Source organism: Corvus cornix, chromosome 11, assembly GCF_000738735.6.
Source record: "Corvus cornix cornix isolate S_Up_H32 chromosome 11, ASM73873v5, whole genome shotgun sequence".
Lineage (NCBI taxonomy): Eukaryota > Metazoa > Chordata > Aves > Passeriformes > Corvidae > Corvus > Corvus cornix.
In genome coordinates, this window is record NC_046341.1 from 99,084 (window position 1) to 115,060 (window position 15,977).

General features: G+C 46.1%; 2 protein-coding genes across 6 annotated transcripts in view; one reads left to right on the forward strand and one right to left on the reverse strand.

The window, feature by feature from the left end:
* The first annotated feature begins 1,071 nt into the window (after nt 1-1,071).
* Nucleotides 1,072-7,367, forward strand: MARVELD3 (MARVEL domain containing 3). Of its 5 annotated transcripts, XM_039558095.1 has the most exons (5): nt 1,072-1,159; nt 1,236-1,344; nt 4,534-4,891; nt 4,977-5,074; nt 5,188-7,367. In XM_039558095.1, exons 2-5 carry the CDS (start codon nt 1,266-1,268, stop codon nt 5,787-5,789), a joined length of 1,137 nt encoding a protein of 378 aa, XP_039414029.1. In that variant the 5' UTR covers nt 1,072-1,159; nt 1,236-1,265; the 3' UTR covers nt 5,790-7,367. The 5 variants fall into 5 exon arrangements, 2 of the variants coding, with proteins under 2 accessions (XP_039414029.1, XP_039414027.1); XM_039558093.1 differs by lacking the exon at nt 4,977-5,074 and having other exon boundaries at nt 4,534-4,875; XR_005602861.1 differs by lacking the exons at nt 1,072-1,159; nt 5,188-7,367 and having other exon boundaries at nt 1,166-4,039; nt 4,534-4,628; nt 4,977-5,167.
* PHLPP2 (PH domain and leucine rich repeat protein phosphatase 2) overlaps nt 7,262-15,977 on the reverse strand; it is a 34,430-nt gene continuing 25,714 nt past the window's right edge. Inside the window, exons 15-19 of the mRNA XM_039558075.1 lie at nt 15,592-15,722; nt 15,096-15,206; nt 14,446-14,634; nt 14,085-14,316; nt 7,262-12,738 (exon numbers count right to left, since the gene is read on the reverse strand). Of these exons, the coding sequence (XP_039414009.1) occupies nt 11,602-12,738; nt 14,085-14,316; nt 14,446-14,634; nt 15,096-15,206; nt 15,592-15,722 (1,800 nt within the window). The 3' untranslated portion in view covers nt 7,262-11,601. The remainder of the gene's footprint in view (nt 12,739-14,084; nt 14,317-14,445; nt 14,635-15,095; nt 15,207-15,591; nt 15,723-15,977) is intronic.

The following is a 15,977-nucleotide window of genomic DNA, read 5'->3' on the forward strand; positions in this document are numbered from 1 at the left end:
TTCCTTACCCCCTTTTTTTTTTAATCAATTTATTATTAAGGTCTCAGATAAGCAAACAGCAATAAAGCCTCCATATCTCTCATCAATGTTGTGTTTGTTTATTGATTCTGACAGCATCATTATAACACTGCAGTAGGTTTTCTGACAAGGCACAAACCTTGTCCCCGACAGGTCAGGTCACACAGGCACTCTGAAAATGCATATTTTCAGAGTTAAAGCTGTCTGACGGTGTAGGCAGGGCTGCTGTGCCAAACCTGCACATATCAGCATGAGTCTCTGATCAAGTGATGGTGATGCTTGTGCCTCCAGCCATCTTAATTGCTGAAATGGAGCATAGCACCTGTTACCTCTTTGCATAATCAGAGCACAAAAATCAGTTCCAAAAAAGCCCAGCTATGTTCTCCAAAGCTGTGCAAACATTGTGTTTAAGAGCCAGAAAGATGGCACAATCCACAAAGAGTGGCTCAAAGCCAATAACGAGGTAATTAAAAAGTTTACAGTAGCTACAGTTTATCTATCTGCCTGTATTCAGGATCAATTTTGATTTGATCTCAGAAAAAAATCTGAAATACACTGAAATTGCACAGTCTAGCTAGAGATGCCTATTCTGGAAAAGCATCCTGTGTATTGCAAGTGGCTTGCAGGATGCTCTTGCCGCCTGTGTGAACTGCGCTTTGGAAAGCCGAGCACTGGCATCTAGGGGCTGTCTGGTGTCTGCATTTCTTTTGGAAGGGGAACAAGGTGGCTCCACAGTGTGCAAATGGAGGGCATTACAGCAGGGACAGGGACACTGCCCAGGCTCCTGGTAGAACTCTGCTCTGCAAGCCCTGGGCAGATTGAAAACAGCTGCATTAACACACCTTAACGAGCACTGTCTCCTACTATTTGCCATTTCCCTCCATCAAGAAAACCAGGGAATATAAAAAACAAGAGCTTTCATGATTATGGCTTCTTGTGTGCCTCCCACACCACCAGCACCCAAAAATGCACTGCAGCAACCTGATAGCAGCTGTGCTGGGCATGACAGACTGCACTCCGCAGCCACTGACCACTGTGGTGCTGGGAGGGGACAGAGTCCATCAGGTACAGGAGCCTTTGCTTGCTCAGCCTGGGCACTGAGTCCATTGCAAGCATGTTGAGAGACACAGAGTGCCTCCAGGTTTGTGGGGAGTTGGAAGCACCAGTGAGCTACAGGCCCAACAGCCACAATTAAAGACTTGCAACTCCTGTTACAGATGCTGAGAGGAATGTTCCACAAACTGTGAATGTTACTGGTTCCTGAGTACAGTGAAAGACATCTTGTCCAGACTTGTGTCTGTTTACATCCAGGTAAATATTATCCAGGTAAGTGCATATCCTGTGTTTGACTTATGACTTCAGAGACTTGAGCGGTTGCATGATATGTCATGGCAGCTGTCCTCCAATGGCCTTGGAGCCACTGGGACAGTGACCAGCCAATGGGGGTGGGGTGGAAAGGGGCACAGTGGCTTTGTGGGGTGAGATGACACTGTGAGCTTGCAGCGGGTGGCGTGGGCAGCACCAGCATTTCCTTGTCACAAGAACACAGACAGGCCAGCCTTCTCATGACTGAATTAGAGCCCCATTGATGAAAACCTACCATCTGCCTGACTAATCCACTCCTGTAACAACTGCTCATCTCCTTATAAAATAGTGGAGTTGGAGTGTGTGTGAGAAACATTGAGGGCGCCTGAAGTACATCCCTTTTGCTTCAAGCTAACCTTTCTTTTTCCTGACCATGCCAACAACAGATAAAGTGAACAAAATATTTCCCTGCTTTTGACAGCAGTTTTTTACAAGTTTGCAAGTTGTTTAGACATCTCTCTATTAACAAGGTTCCAAGTTGTTAAGAGACACTTGTTATTTCAAATGAGATTTCTGTGATCAACCTTTTTCTCATAGGCTGTACTTCTAGAGATTTCTTTTGCTTTCTTCTGAATCCCCTCCAGCCGATCCACTTGCCTCTGGAAACAGTGTGCAAGACTGAGGCCAAGCCAGTGGTGAAGCAGGGGCAGAAGAATTTCTTCACGCATCCAACATGTGACACTCCTGTTCATATACCCTAGAAATGTTAGTTTTTTCGCAACAGGATGACATAGTGGACTTGAGTTCAGTTTGTCATTCACAATAACCTCCAGTTCTTTTCTACAGTACTGCTCTATCGTCATCATGCTGCACTCATTGTCCCTGTGATTATTTATTTATGTGGGACGGTCAATAAATCTGGTTGTGGTGTTCAGCAGTGATTGTGCTACAGCTCCCAGTTGCCTCAAGCTGGAGAATATGAGGCAGTTCATGACTTGCTCCTACCACTTTACCCTCCAAGTTCCCAGGGAGGGCACTGAACCAGGTCAGAGCACTTGGTCCATGGCAAGCCAAACCAGGCCCTTTTCTCCCTTAGTGCAGCAATGATATCAGAAGTAGCCAGAAACAAAGAAGCCAAAATAATAATAATAAAAAATAATTAGGAAGAGAAGCCAAAACAGGTGAAGATTGATACTGTTATATACTGTTATAGCCTTCCTATTGCTCTGTTCTGCTGACTGGTATTTGCTGCGGTGAGAATAAGAACCCAGAAGATGATGCTGACCAAGTTCAGCTACGGTACTTTGAGCAGGAGTGAAGTGACACCAAGCATGTTTTTAAGATTTCCCATTACAGCAACAGAAATGGAATAAGATTGACTCACTTCTACAATATCTTGAAGTTTGTACCTCATTTTTTAGCAGCAAACGCTCCAGCAAAACACTGAGCCCAACTCCAACAGAGCAATACTTCTTAGCTCTGACTTTGAACAAGTAAATTACACACAAATCTAAAGAAAGTTTTAGCTCAGTTTGCTGGATGACCAGGAGAAACACTCTGCATAAGAAACACTTATTTCATCCCTTCTTGTGACTCATGATTATTTGACTTAGCTCTTCATGTCCCTTTCATGTCAGTTAAAAGCTCTACTAAGCAAAATGGCACTGTGCATGATCCTAAAAGTTCACAAAGGATTGCTAAAACTTTTAAACCCATCCAGCAAAGAGGCCTGGTTTCTGGCACATCAGCATAAGTGATGCAACACATACAGATGAAAAGCTGTGTGCAACAGCCTCACCACTGAGCATCTGCACTATCTCCAGAGTCCTTGTCCTAAGCTCTCTATGGATTCCCCATTTTCTAACTTAGGACACAACTTCTGTCCCCTCTATCTGAACTGGACATTGAAACAATGGTTCTTTTGTTTTCCTTCTCTCTTACCTCAACCTAAGTAAATTTTAAGATGCATTTTCAGATCTCCAGTCCTTTGTGGAATCAGGTGAAGTGTTGAGGAGAGTGTTTTCCCACAGTGCTGAGGTGAGTTTATAGGCTTTTCACCATATAACTCTATAGAGTTACTGCTGTTGCTCCTGCAAAGACAGAAGGGTGAAACAGTCTTACTGTTGCCACCAGTCTTACAGATGGAGAAAATGTATTTCTGCATCTTAGAGACAAATTTGCACCTCTCAGGGCACATATTCAGGTATTCTGTCTGAGACCTTATAGTGTAACTGTTTCCCTAAAAATATCTGTTTTCCTAAATGCAATGAAAGTATTTCTTTGCAATTTTTTTGCTGTAGAAGTAAAGAGCTTTTACAGGCAGTGTTTGGTCAAACTCTTGAATAAAAGCATTTGCTCTGAATGTGGAGTTTTCTGTGTTTCCCACTGTATTTCCAAATTGTCCTGCTGTTTACTTTTCTCGCTTTCCTGAATCAGCTCTGCCCTTACCAGCCCTCAGAAATGTTGACGCTTGTGCATGGGTGAGATCCTGGACACCTGCCTTCACTCCAACCACCACCAATAAGCACAGGAGTGATTAATCACCTTCTCTGCTGGAAGGTGATAGATGCTGTGCTAAGGAGTCTGTAAGGATGGCAAGACAGACTGGCAGCAGTACATTATTGTCAGTAAAAAGGTCCCATCATAGGTGCCTGAAGTGGCCTCCAGCAAAAAGACACAAAAGAGGTCTATCTGGTTCTGTACGGCTAAATATAAGGTAATGTATCTAAAGAAAATTGTCTGAATGTGGTCTCCGAAGTGCCGAACTGGAACCTGATAGTTGCACTGCAGGACAGATCCCAAGGTGTGAGTGACTGTACCTGGAAACACGGGCCCTGTGCTGGGGTAGTTGGAGAAGCAACAAAATGCTGTGCATTGCCAGGACAAGACAGAGACAGTTGTTTTGCTGTGATGTAAACTGCTGGTGCACTTGTGTCTTGAAGCTGCATGGAGGTGCAGTCACTGCATCACAGGGTGGGTTTAGGGGAGTTACAGCAGGCCCAGAGAGGCTGGGACTGGGGTTTCATAAGGAAACAGAGAGGCACGGTCAAAGTTTACAGAGGCACGAGGTGGCAGAAAAGCTGCATAAAGAACACTCACCAAAACTCACAACACAGGAAAAAGTAGAACTCGTAAAATTGTGAAAGTTTAATTAGTTAAATTTAGTCAGTTTCCAGCAAGTTGGGTACTAACAAGCATGTTCTGTGGCAGGTGGAAAACCTCGGGACGTTATCGCCACAAGGGGCTGCGGGTGGAAGAGAAGGGGAGCGGACACACACGCCCAACAGCTGGTGAACCGTGCGCAGGTGCCAGAAGAGCTGAGCACCTCCAGACGGGGCAGGGCCTGGCCGGGCTGGAGCTTCCACCACTCTCGAGAAGCGCTGGCGGGGCTGAGGCGAGCGGATGAGACGGAGTTCACCGCGCTGGCACTACCCCGGGGTGGCCCGGCCCGGCCCCCAGTCCCCAGCGCCGGCGGAGCGGGGCCGCGCCGGGCCATGGCGGAGCGGGACTGCCCCCGTGCCGCGCGTGGGGACGCGCCAGGGCGGGCGGGCGGTGAGAACAGCGGGCGGTGAGGGCAGCGGGCGGGTGGGTGGGCGGGCAGCCGCGCGGGGTCCGCGTCGGCGCCGGGGCTGAGCGGCGTCATCTCTCCTTAGCGCCGTACCCGGAGCAGAGGCGGAGGGGCCGCGGGGAAGCCGCGCCGTGCCGGGGTCGCTGGAGCGCCGCCGCTGCCTATACCTGCGCACGGGCCGGGGTGAGCGCGGCCGGCGGGAGCCGCTCCCTCCGTCCTGCGGAGCGCAGTGCCTGGCCCGGCTTCCTCCCGGGCGCTGCTCTGCGGTCGCGGACTCACCTCGGCCTCCCCTCCAGCCTGCTGCCAGATGATGGAGGTCCTGCTCGCCGCCCTGATCCTGGTCTGCAGCTCCGTGTCCGGTGGCTCGACGGGAGGATATACCGGCCTCCCCGCCATGGGGGGCATCTACTACTACCAATACGGCGGGGCCTACAGCGGCTTCAGCGGAGCGGAAGGGGAGCGAGCCCAGCAGCTTGACCAACGTTTCTACTTACTGAAGCTGCCCATTGCAAGGGCAGCAATGGCCGTGGGAGGGTGTCTCCTGGTCTTCCCTTGTGTTCTTATTTTGGTTGGTGTTCTACGCCTACCGTGGCATTTCCCAGCATGGCTGCTAATTGAATGCAGCCTGTACATAGTGATTGCAGTTGGCACAGGGCCTGCTCTGTACTATTTCTTCCATTCTCTGCTGAGTGTTTATAATTCATCAGTGTGCAAAGAGAGAGAGCAGCTTTATCAAAGCAAAGGCTATCAGGGCTTCTGGTGCAGCCTGCATGGGGCAGAGATTGCTGCTGGTCTCTTGGGCTGCATGGCTGCCATGGCATACCTGCTCAGTGCAGGCCTAGCTGTCAGAGATTACAGGACAGTTCATGAACAGAAACAGAAGCCACTGCAATTATAAGAGCTTTCAAATGATTCCTCCACTCCAGTAATGGGCTGGATTTTTGCCAGTCTCCTTACTGAGATGAAGCAGTATGGTGTCCTTCCTTCTGGACAGTGCAGCCTTAATGCTAGAGAACATTCATCAAACTGGCATAGCTTTAAATAGGGTAGAGTTAGGCTATTCCTAACTTGAATTTGCATTATTGAATTATTGGTGACTGAAAGCTGATCCAGTGGGTTGTCTCCTGCTTCACAAGGCAGCCCTTCCATCCCACTATTAGATGTCCCGTTCTCCAGTGAGGGCTTCCTACAAGTACTGCCACTACATGCTTCTGCCAATGAACAGCTTTTTGTAGCTTAAACTGTCTTTACAAAAGACATGTGACTTGACTGAGAAAAAAACTCTTATAAACAAGTGATCAAAGCCCCTGGTTGTGGCAGCTAAATACTGCTTCCTTGTAGGTCTCTTGGAATTAACAGACTGGTGTGAACATGACGTTTATAAGGCCATGAAAAAAACCCCACAAACTCAGTCTACCTTGTGACACACAATGCCTTTTCAAACTCCTGGAGAGGGCCCATTTTTGTATGAAATGGTCTTTTTATATAACTTGTATACAAGAGTTTTGCTTAAAAAGATACCCTGAATTGGGATAATCAGACAAAAGCTTTATGAGATCAAATGGGTGGTTGAATATAGAAGTATACTGTTTTCAAAATACATTTTTAATGTACAAGTTGGAGAAATTAGATGCTGCTCTTATTATTTCTTTTTTTTAGAAAAACTTCTTATAGGAATTTTACTGGGAAAAATAGCACTAGAATCACCAACTCGTGCCTCAAAATGAAATGCCACTTCAGAGCAGCGTCCACTATGTGCATTGTTCATATGAGGATGGAACCACCCCAGTCTCACAGATAAGTTCTGCCCATATTAAAAAAACTAAACACACTAGAAACATGCTTTGCCTTGGACACAGCTCTTTCACTGGCACCATTACTAAATCCTCACAATTACCAAAACCATGGAATGTTATTAGAACTAGAGACACAAAAGTAAAACAGATGCCAAATAGGAACACACTAGGTGCTTTGGGGTTTGTTTGATTTCTTCCGCCTTTTAGTAGTTAAATGCACTGAGTGTCTCAGCACAGGGATTTATGTGGACAATCCATCGTGGTCCTATTTCTGTTAACATTTCTGTACTTCCTCTTGCTGCAGCTACTTCTAGAGCTGTACAGTGCTATTGAGAGCAAGTTCACAGGGCAGATTCCTCTAGCAGGAAACAGAAAGCTGCCTTAATAATTGGTAAGTCTAATTCTACCCTCACAGTGCTCTACAAGAAGTTTTTGTATGGAAGGCTGATGAGTGAAGTAGCACATAGAGCTCAGTGAACCTGCAGCACAGCTGCTGCTAGACACAGCTACCTTTGACTGGGATATTGCAGAGATTTCTTCCAGCACAGTAACAGAATCAGAGTAAGCTGTTAGATGAAAGTAAAAATCTTTATTGCTAAGTCAGCTGAAAATCCAATGCAAAAATACTCTTCCTTCCTGAACTGCTCTGTACATCTGAATAAAGAATCAATGTCAATGGACCAGTGTTTTCCAACAATCTTACGTTATTTGCCTTTCCAAAGCAATACATAGGTCACGGTGCTGAGGGTGCATTCACTGGACAACCTACTCCCATACACAATAAAAACAGGGATTGTTAAAGGTGCATGCTAGAGTGGGATACAGAAAATACTCTCCTTTTTAAAAACAAAAAAAAAAATGAAAAAAGATTACTTAGTAAACAGTTGGTACACTGCAATATTTAACATGCGCCAGGTCATATGAGTCAAGTTTAAAAAAGTAACATTTTAAAATGTGAAAAAAGAGGAAAAATACAGTTGAGTCTTCAGAGAGCAATAGAACAGCAGACAACAATTGCACAAGACCAAAGAGGTGATCTACTGCCGGAAGAAAGGCCTTTGCAAGTGACCCAAAAGCCACCAGCATCTATCTGGAAGGAGTGCAGAAACCCCACAGGTCCAAAGCCTTAGGTGTGACCAAAGATCCTGTGTACCACGGGAAAGATTTCAGACTTCACAGCAGCTCGTCCCCGAGAGAGGGAAATACTTGCTCCTTCTTGGAACAGGATGTTATCCTCCCATCTAACTGAAGATTCTGGTATGAACAGTCTGTGATGCTGCCTCCATGTGCCTGTTCCTTGTTCTGGGGGCAATGTGGAGGGTCTCTCTTACCTTTATCACCTGGGCCCCAACTACCCCCCGTTCAATATAAGTTTTATGGGTTCCTTTTGCAGAAGCCTTTCCGGACAGGACAGGACAGAGCATAGTACCCTTCTCAGCAAGTATGCTTATCAGCAGAGCCAGAATTACTGGAGAGATGGACCAACAAACTCCTCAGCCTCACTGTGGCTGCATGCAGTGTGGCAGGGCGTGCATTGCTCAGCAGGGACAAAACAGCCTGAGGACCTCAAGCTGAGAGCCTCTCTCTAACAGCAAGTCTGTGAATGAGTGGGATGTTCTCAGTGATGTGGTTATGTGAAGAAGATCACAGAGTATCTCTGCAAACTCCAAAAACAAAAACCAGGGAAGGGACTGGAGATCAGGAAGAGAACTGGGAAGACACTTTCTGTACCCTGCTATGAGTCCTTCAGTAGACTCGCCCTTTCATACCTGTTCCACCTACAGCAGTGCTCCTTGGGAGCTTGAAATCTAAGGTGGTGTTAATAAATAAGGTAGGGAAGACATAGAAGGAGGTAGGAAAACTAAAGGTAGTGGAGGGAAGCACTCTGTCCTATGAGCTGTCCTCACCAGATAGATGAAGATAACCCAGCCACACCACTATCTGACCAATGTCAGAAAAAACCCATTTCTTTGGATGACAGTGACCTTGAAGCATGTCTCAGCAGTTGGAATCTTGTGTTAGAAAATGCAAGACATTTGCATGAAAACATGATGCCAGTGTCTTTGCTGACACCCAAAACTGGCCTAGGAAAAAGCAGCACTTTTTGTGATGAACAGGCACTATTTTTAATGCATGAAAAAGATTTTGGATGACTGGAGAAAAAGCATCACAATGCCATAGCTGAAATGGAAAAGCTTAATCCTCTGAAGAAGCACATGGAAGACATGCAGAAGCTGCTTGAGGACACCAGTGCTCGTGTTAGTCAAACAGAGGAAGACTATTTGGAACAGGTTAAGTCAACTCAGCCTGTGCTGCCCAGAGTTCATAATGCCAGCTTCAGAGAAATCTGTGCATTCTACCTGGAGTGTAAGAAAGATAACAAGCTATGTCTTCCATGACAGTTCACACTCATAGAAAATAGGAGCTGGCTGTATTTAAACTTCCTTTCTGCTTCGAAACCAGAAACAGCACTGGAGAAAAAGTCTAAGTAGGAATTCCTTCTGTTCCATCCTGCCACTACCTTTAAGAGGTGCAGTTCAGAAATCTGTATGCTCCATCGCAGAGCTGTGTTTTCCTTAGTCCTTCAACACACCTGACAAACCCTGCACTCCTTGTGGCAACTCTGCACACAATACTACTGGTTCAGACTGGCAAGGACACACGGGACTTTCCATATCAGTGCAAGAAATAGAGACCTGATTTGCATTAATATGTGCCACTCGGAGTGCAGGGTTTGTCAGATTCTTACTCAGAAAGAAGGGTTTCTGCATCAGTCCCATAGTGAATGGAGGCTGTTCTACAGCCCTTTCAGATACCAGAAAGTGTGAGGCTGTTGGAGCCCTGGGTTCTGAGAATTTCAACCTTTCATGAGGCTAGTAGGCACAGATATTTGGTAAAATTATCACCAGTGACAGAATCAAAAGCTGCAGTCAAATACATTGGGATGAACCCTTCCTGCATACTTATATGATGATAATATGAAAGAGTTTTGGGGTTTAGCATTTGAATCTTTTCTGCTGTTGTTTCTCTGCCTAAGGGATTCAAATGCTGTTGTTTCTGTTATTTTAAGAATTAGCTTCAATCTCCAGTTCCAAATGAAATAGGCGTTTAAACAACCAAAATTTTTGAGAGTTTAAACTTTGGAAAAAGTTGGGTTGTTTCATGATTACACTGCAACTAGCACAAAGTATATCCTAAAATGTTGCTCCTCATGCATGATAAAAATACATTTTTTTCCTAGTGAGAAGAAATTCAAGGTGCTCTGAAATCTCAGTAAAACTCCATTAGATTTTGTCAGAAGATCTATATTGACAGAATCCCACAAATAGTCTGCACAATATTTCCTTCTGAACAAGGCCCAAATTTGATCCAAAAATAGACAACTCAAGCTCCTCAGATCTCTTCAGAAGAAACTTTTAAGTTTTCTTCATAAATATAATTACTGAAGAAGAAAAAGGCACTAGCCCACATTACAGTCAGGATTATTGCACCACTGACATGATGGGGACAGCTGCTATCCAGCTCTGTCAGAAAGGAAGAGATCTGCATGCTACAGAGGCACTGGTCTCCACAACCCTCACACAAAATGACGACATAGGCAGCCAACTTACACCCTGCTCCAAAAATCCTAATGGAAACACAAGGCATCTGAGTGCAGACTGGCCAGTTCATCATTCATGGGACTGTTTTAAACATCTTTTTCGGTGCTGATAAAAATGGTAATAAGATGAAAAGTTTCATTTTTGCTTTTGTGCTGAAAGCTAAGCAGGAACAAGTATACTTTCAGCTTGTTTGTGGCCAGACTGGGCACATACCATGAAATGCTGGTTTCTGTGGATTTGGAATATGTCTCCTGTTTCCAGGGAAAACAAAGACGCTGTAGCTGACAATGCAGAGGTTTATGTTGATGGAACAGAGCACTGGATGCTTCTCCCAGCCTTAGTGCGGCACACCACTGTATACAGCTTGGCTCCTCTGACTGAGCACTGAGACAAGCACAAGCTCCTGGTTTTATCCCATGTCTTCTGGATACAGGAAGCCTCTGCTGTGAAGCACCCATGATGAAGGTGGCCAGGTTGCTGCTGAGGTGTTGTTGAGGTGGGTCTGTGCTCTGCAGCTAGAAGCACTAGCTCCATACATTACCTTAATAAACCAGTCCTGAGCTGATCTTTCCTATGCTCCATATAAAATGCATTGGTTGGCACCTGCTTATCACTCAGCTACGTATTTTCTCATCCTGCACAGAATGATCCCACCATAACCCTCGATCTCCCCTACACCAGTGCTCCTCAGAATACTGGTACCCTGAGTCCTCCACTGCCCTAAGAACATCCACTGCAAATAGTCCACAGCATACCTGCTGTGGAGTGCTTTCTCCCCTAACCCTAAATAATAAAGTGCTGGGCTGAAGGGGAAAAGAACAGCTTAAGTGCAATAAATAAAAGTGAGTGCAATTAATGTAGGAAACCATTCTTAGGTCAGCTCCATTGCAACTGGCTGTATTCTTTCAAGGAATAACGAAGTCAGGTGCTGGGGGGTAGGGTGGGACACTGCATCAGAAATATTCACAGGACTCTAAACACTGAGCATTTCTCCCTCAGCAGCATCCTCACCCCCCACACACATACACCAGCCCCTTTCCTGCAGAGCTGGCAGAACCTCGGGGTTCAAGGACTTATCAGACAGTCCCTAACACAGAGCTCAGCTCCGGATCTGAGTGCTCATAGAACAACTGAGACCCTACAGTCATAAGTGGACAGCCCAGACGTCGGCCTTCCTGATTCTTCCTCAACTCCATTAAGGAAGCAGCAGGTGCCTGTACTCCTTGCAGATCCCAGCTCCCTCAAAGGGCAAGACAGCCCTTATGAAACAGAGCTCCCTGGGACAGATAATGTGGGAGTGGTACTCGTAGGGTTACAGAGCTGTGTCAAACTCCTCTGGCAGGGGTGCTGCATGTTCTTTCAGCTCCTGATCTGCTCCATCCTCCTGGTGCTGCTTCATCTGTTCCTTCACTTCCTCTTCCAGATCAGGTGGCACCACAAATTGATCTTCTGGCTCCACCTGGGATGGAGCAGCAAAATAGCCTGTCTTCTTTTTGGGTGCCTCTGTTGCTACTTCGATGAGGTTGAGGCTCTCCTCCAAGGGCACTATGGAGCCATTGGAAAGCTTCTTTCCATAAAGACAACATGTGGAAAGAGATTTTTGCAGTTCACACTTCTCCTTGACCCCTCTCTGCACAGTGTTGCTGTTTACGCTGTTCTGCCTCCGAATGATGAGTACAAGCCCAGAGTCATTCTCTGGCCCTGGAGCAGAGGAGCTGTACTCTGCAGCAGGACGTTCTAACTCCAGACCCTTTCCTTTACAGCAGTGGATGTCCACCTCTACCTCCACTTTACTGCCGTTTGTCATCACACCCTCCACAGGCTGCTCATCATCACTATCTAGACCATTGTCAGACTGGTTGCTAGAGAAGGTGGCACTGGAAGGTTGGCGCTGAAAGATGCTTGAGGGGGGCACAGGATGTAGGCTGCAACGTCGTTCTTGTCGTGGTAGCAAACTGCCATCTAAACCAACAGCACCGTGTTCATCTGATGCAGTAGAGCCCACTTCACTGCTAACCTCAGAAGCAGACAGTTCACTGCTGAACTCTGAAGCAATTCCACTGCTACATGAAGGTGTTGCTGGCTTGGTGGTGGTAGAACTAAATCCCCCAGGGCCTGGCAGAGTGAGGCCATGCATCTCACAAGTGCAGTTGTCCTCACTGATGTTCAGACATACTACCATTGCACCAACATTGTCTTGGCAACCATAGCTTTGGGCTAAAGTGCAGAGTTTCTTTGCAGCAGCCCGTGGGTCGTGTAGGTGCCGCACAGCTGAGACAGCCTCTGCATGAGAAAGGTGTTCCCAGAGAGCTTTGTTCCCTAGAAGTAGCAGCTCATCTTGTACCGTCAGTGGAATGGAACTGACATGTGGTTTGGGCAGGATCCAAGGATGCAGGTATGTACAGCCCAGCATCCGAGTACAGCAAGTCACACCGTTCACTTTATTGTCCTGCAGACAAGAGAAACAAGGCAGTAGCATTGGATGTGCTATTAGATCATTTACAAAGCAACCTTTCCCCTGCCCATATGCTGGTTTGGAGCCTCAAGAAATGCCAGTTACACATCTGCAGTATTGGAGAAAGGGATCTAGGTGCACGTACTACAGTGCAGACATTCACTATACCCGATGACCAGGTACAGTAACCACCATCACCCATGATGGCAATAACACACTTTTATCCCACAAGACTTTTTGTTGGGCTCTGAAGAATTGTAGCAGACTATTCTGAAATGTGCAGCTAGACTACCTGCAGTACACTGACCAGAGAGTCTCACTGATGAGTCTTATGTGAAACTTATTTTTTTAGTACAAGTTGGATAGTGACTTTGGACTTTCTCAGTGCAAGACAGGTTACCCAGACATTAAACTATTTCTGTGTATTGTCTGAACTATTTCCCTCTTTATTAACACATAACAGCATTCTGAAGTGGGGACACTACATCCTGAGGAAAAAAAAGAACAAGTAGGTATCTCAAACTGTTTCTGTAACCCGGATCTATTACCCCCTTCTGCTAGATGGTCCCCTGGCCAGCCTGGCAGTGGTCTCCCATAAAGAGACGTGCCCACAACCCTCAGTCTCTTTTCCAAGTCAGTGTTTTGAATTTAGTTTTGGTGTTCTTAATTTCTGTATCCTCTGGGTGTTAATACTGCTGCTGCTGCCACCAAGTATTAAAACCCAGCAGATGAGACACACAGGGAAGTCTCTTAGACAATAATTTCAATTTTCTTTTTCAGAATCCATTAATGAGCCGGTTTTTAAACTATTTAACATGCTACATTAATCCCATAGTTATTTTCAGTCAGAGTGCTATGCCGCAGCGTTACAGCACCTAGAGGAGCTGTAACACAGTGACCACATTATGCTTGTGAGAAATACTTCTATCTAGCAACTTAATACTTTTTAAAAGACCCATAAACTAAAGCATAAAACTAAAGTGATTGGCACTGATTTCTCAAGATCTTTACAGAAGTATTTCTCCCACTCTTTGGAACTTCCCTATTATTTCCAAGTGTTTAGAAAGTTAACCTTTAGAGAGTTCTCTAGAAATCATTTTAATACTTTTGCATACAACATGTCATCCTGTACCCATAGTTCTTAGGCCACAGTGTTTTAGGAACATGCAATTTTGAACAGCTAATCAGCAAAAGAGGCAGAGCAGAAAGCACTAGACAAGTCATTCAGAACCTTCATGTCACCCTCTCCCCTGTAATGTTATGCAGACAGCTGAGCTCATGTACTTGTACCAAGCTTTTACGTGAGGGTGGAAGCTGAAGTGAAAAGGGTCCAAACCTACCTCTGTTATAATGGCTTTTTGCTCCTTGACTCTCCTGGCTTCTTCTGAACATTGTTCAAGGCTGAAGACTTTGGAGAGAGGCAGTGCTTTTCCACTTCGGCACAGAACGGCTTGGCACGTCCCCACATTGGCCACCGTCAGAGAAAAGTTGCTGGCTGGATCAGCCACCTCATTACGAATGTAGCAAAGGACAGCAGAGGAACCCAGCTTCTGCCCAGCCATGCCCAGCTTCCTGTTGGAGGAAAAGGTGTAGGAGGCTCCAGACTCTACTGACAGGCATTCTGGAGGGCTGCCTCACCCCACCTAACACATTGATATTCCTATGCAATTCCCACCAGAACCAGCTTGCTCACTGTCCTACCTGTGGGAGACCAAGAAGGTGTTGGACATGAACATGGTGTCAGACTGCTGTACCTCCTCCAGGAGCACATCAGCCATGGTACACTGCAGCAAGCGTGGCAGTTCTTCGTTCTTGTCACCATCAAACATGCCATACACAGCCTCCACGCCCTCTGCAAAGCTCCCCAGTGCCAGGGATGACACACACAGCCTGTCAGAAAAGCATACAAGCAAAGTTAATAGATCTCAAAATATTGTCTTGTTCTCAAAACCACAGCCATCAGGCAACCTTGCTGTGAGTGCCATTCTCACAGGGCAGCAAAGCCACTGCTCCTACATTCACTAGCCTGGGAGATGTACAGCTGCATTTTATTGTTGGAACTCCCAAATCCTCTTTGACCCCATGCAGGAGAGGGCAACAGGCACAGCTGGCAAGAGAAAAAGCATCTTTGCTGGAGAGGGAAGGAGAGTCCAAGTATACTGGGAAAAGTGTGAAAATTGAGGCAAAAGGTAATGTGGAGACTTGAGTTACCAAGACTTAGTAAGAGACCTGGAGAGACAAAGGGATGGATGAGCTCTTGGGCAAAATAGGTCTCCTTGGGTGCTCAGCAGCGCACTCTGCCCAACATCCTGAGAAGACAATGTCAGTGTTTAGCAGACCACAATACTCACTTATTTCTTTGGCCTGCCATCTCAGCTACTCCATGATTCCAGAAGGTAGAAGTGAGTGCGGAGTCTGCCGTGAGGGAGGGCTTAGCATCAATCTTCAGTGTGGTAATGTGACTACAGAGAGAACAGAAGTTACGCTTTTCTAGAACCTGCTGAACAGGCCATACGATCTAGACTGGCTTGAGTTTTAGACAGCAGTCTGTAGAAAGAACTGCATCAAGGAGAGGGGTTTAAGGGCTAGGTCTTCTGGAGATGTCTGGCTGCTCATGCCAAAGACACCTGGGAAAACCTCATACCACCTGAAAAATTACTTGCTTTGATGTTTTGGACCCCGACTTTTCCCTTCCCAAAGACAGGAAGTCTCAGCTGCCTCAGGCAGGGAACATTATACCACTATGCAGTGATAAAGTGCTTTTACTTTCTTATGCCATTTCCTCTCCTGGCAAGGGTTACCCTTCCCTGTGCAGGTCACTACTGGGTTGACATGTCAATGGCTCACCTGAAGATATCCAGTGTCTTGTGTTCTAGCACCAAGTTTGTGTTTCCACTCAGATCCAGCTCTTGCAAGGAACCTGGCAGTGCCTCAGGGATCAGGATTTCAGTTAACTCATTGCAGCTCAAATCCACAAACTGCAGTAGCAACAAACAGCACGACAAAGAAAATACTCTTTTGTTGTGTCAAGTCATCAGTTACTCCAGTGCTCCTTACAAACATCATACAACCCTGCTACTTGTTGTATCTCACACACACGTCATGAAAATGGATCTGACTGGTCAGAAGAAGAATGATTTGTAAGCAACCTGCAATAGCCAGGACTCCAATACTGAAAGACTAGGTCACACCAAAGATAAAAGAAGGCCTCTATATGCAAAACTGCCTAGCAA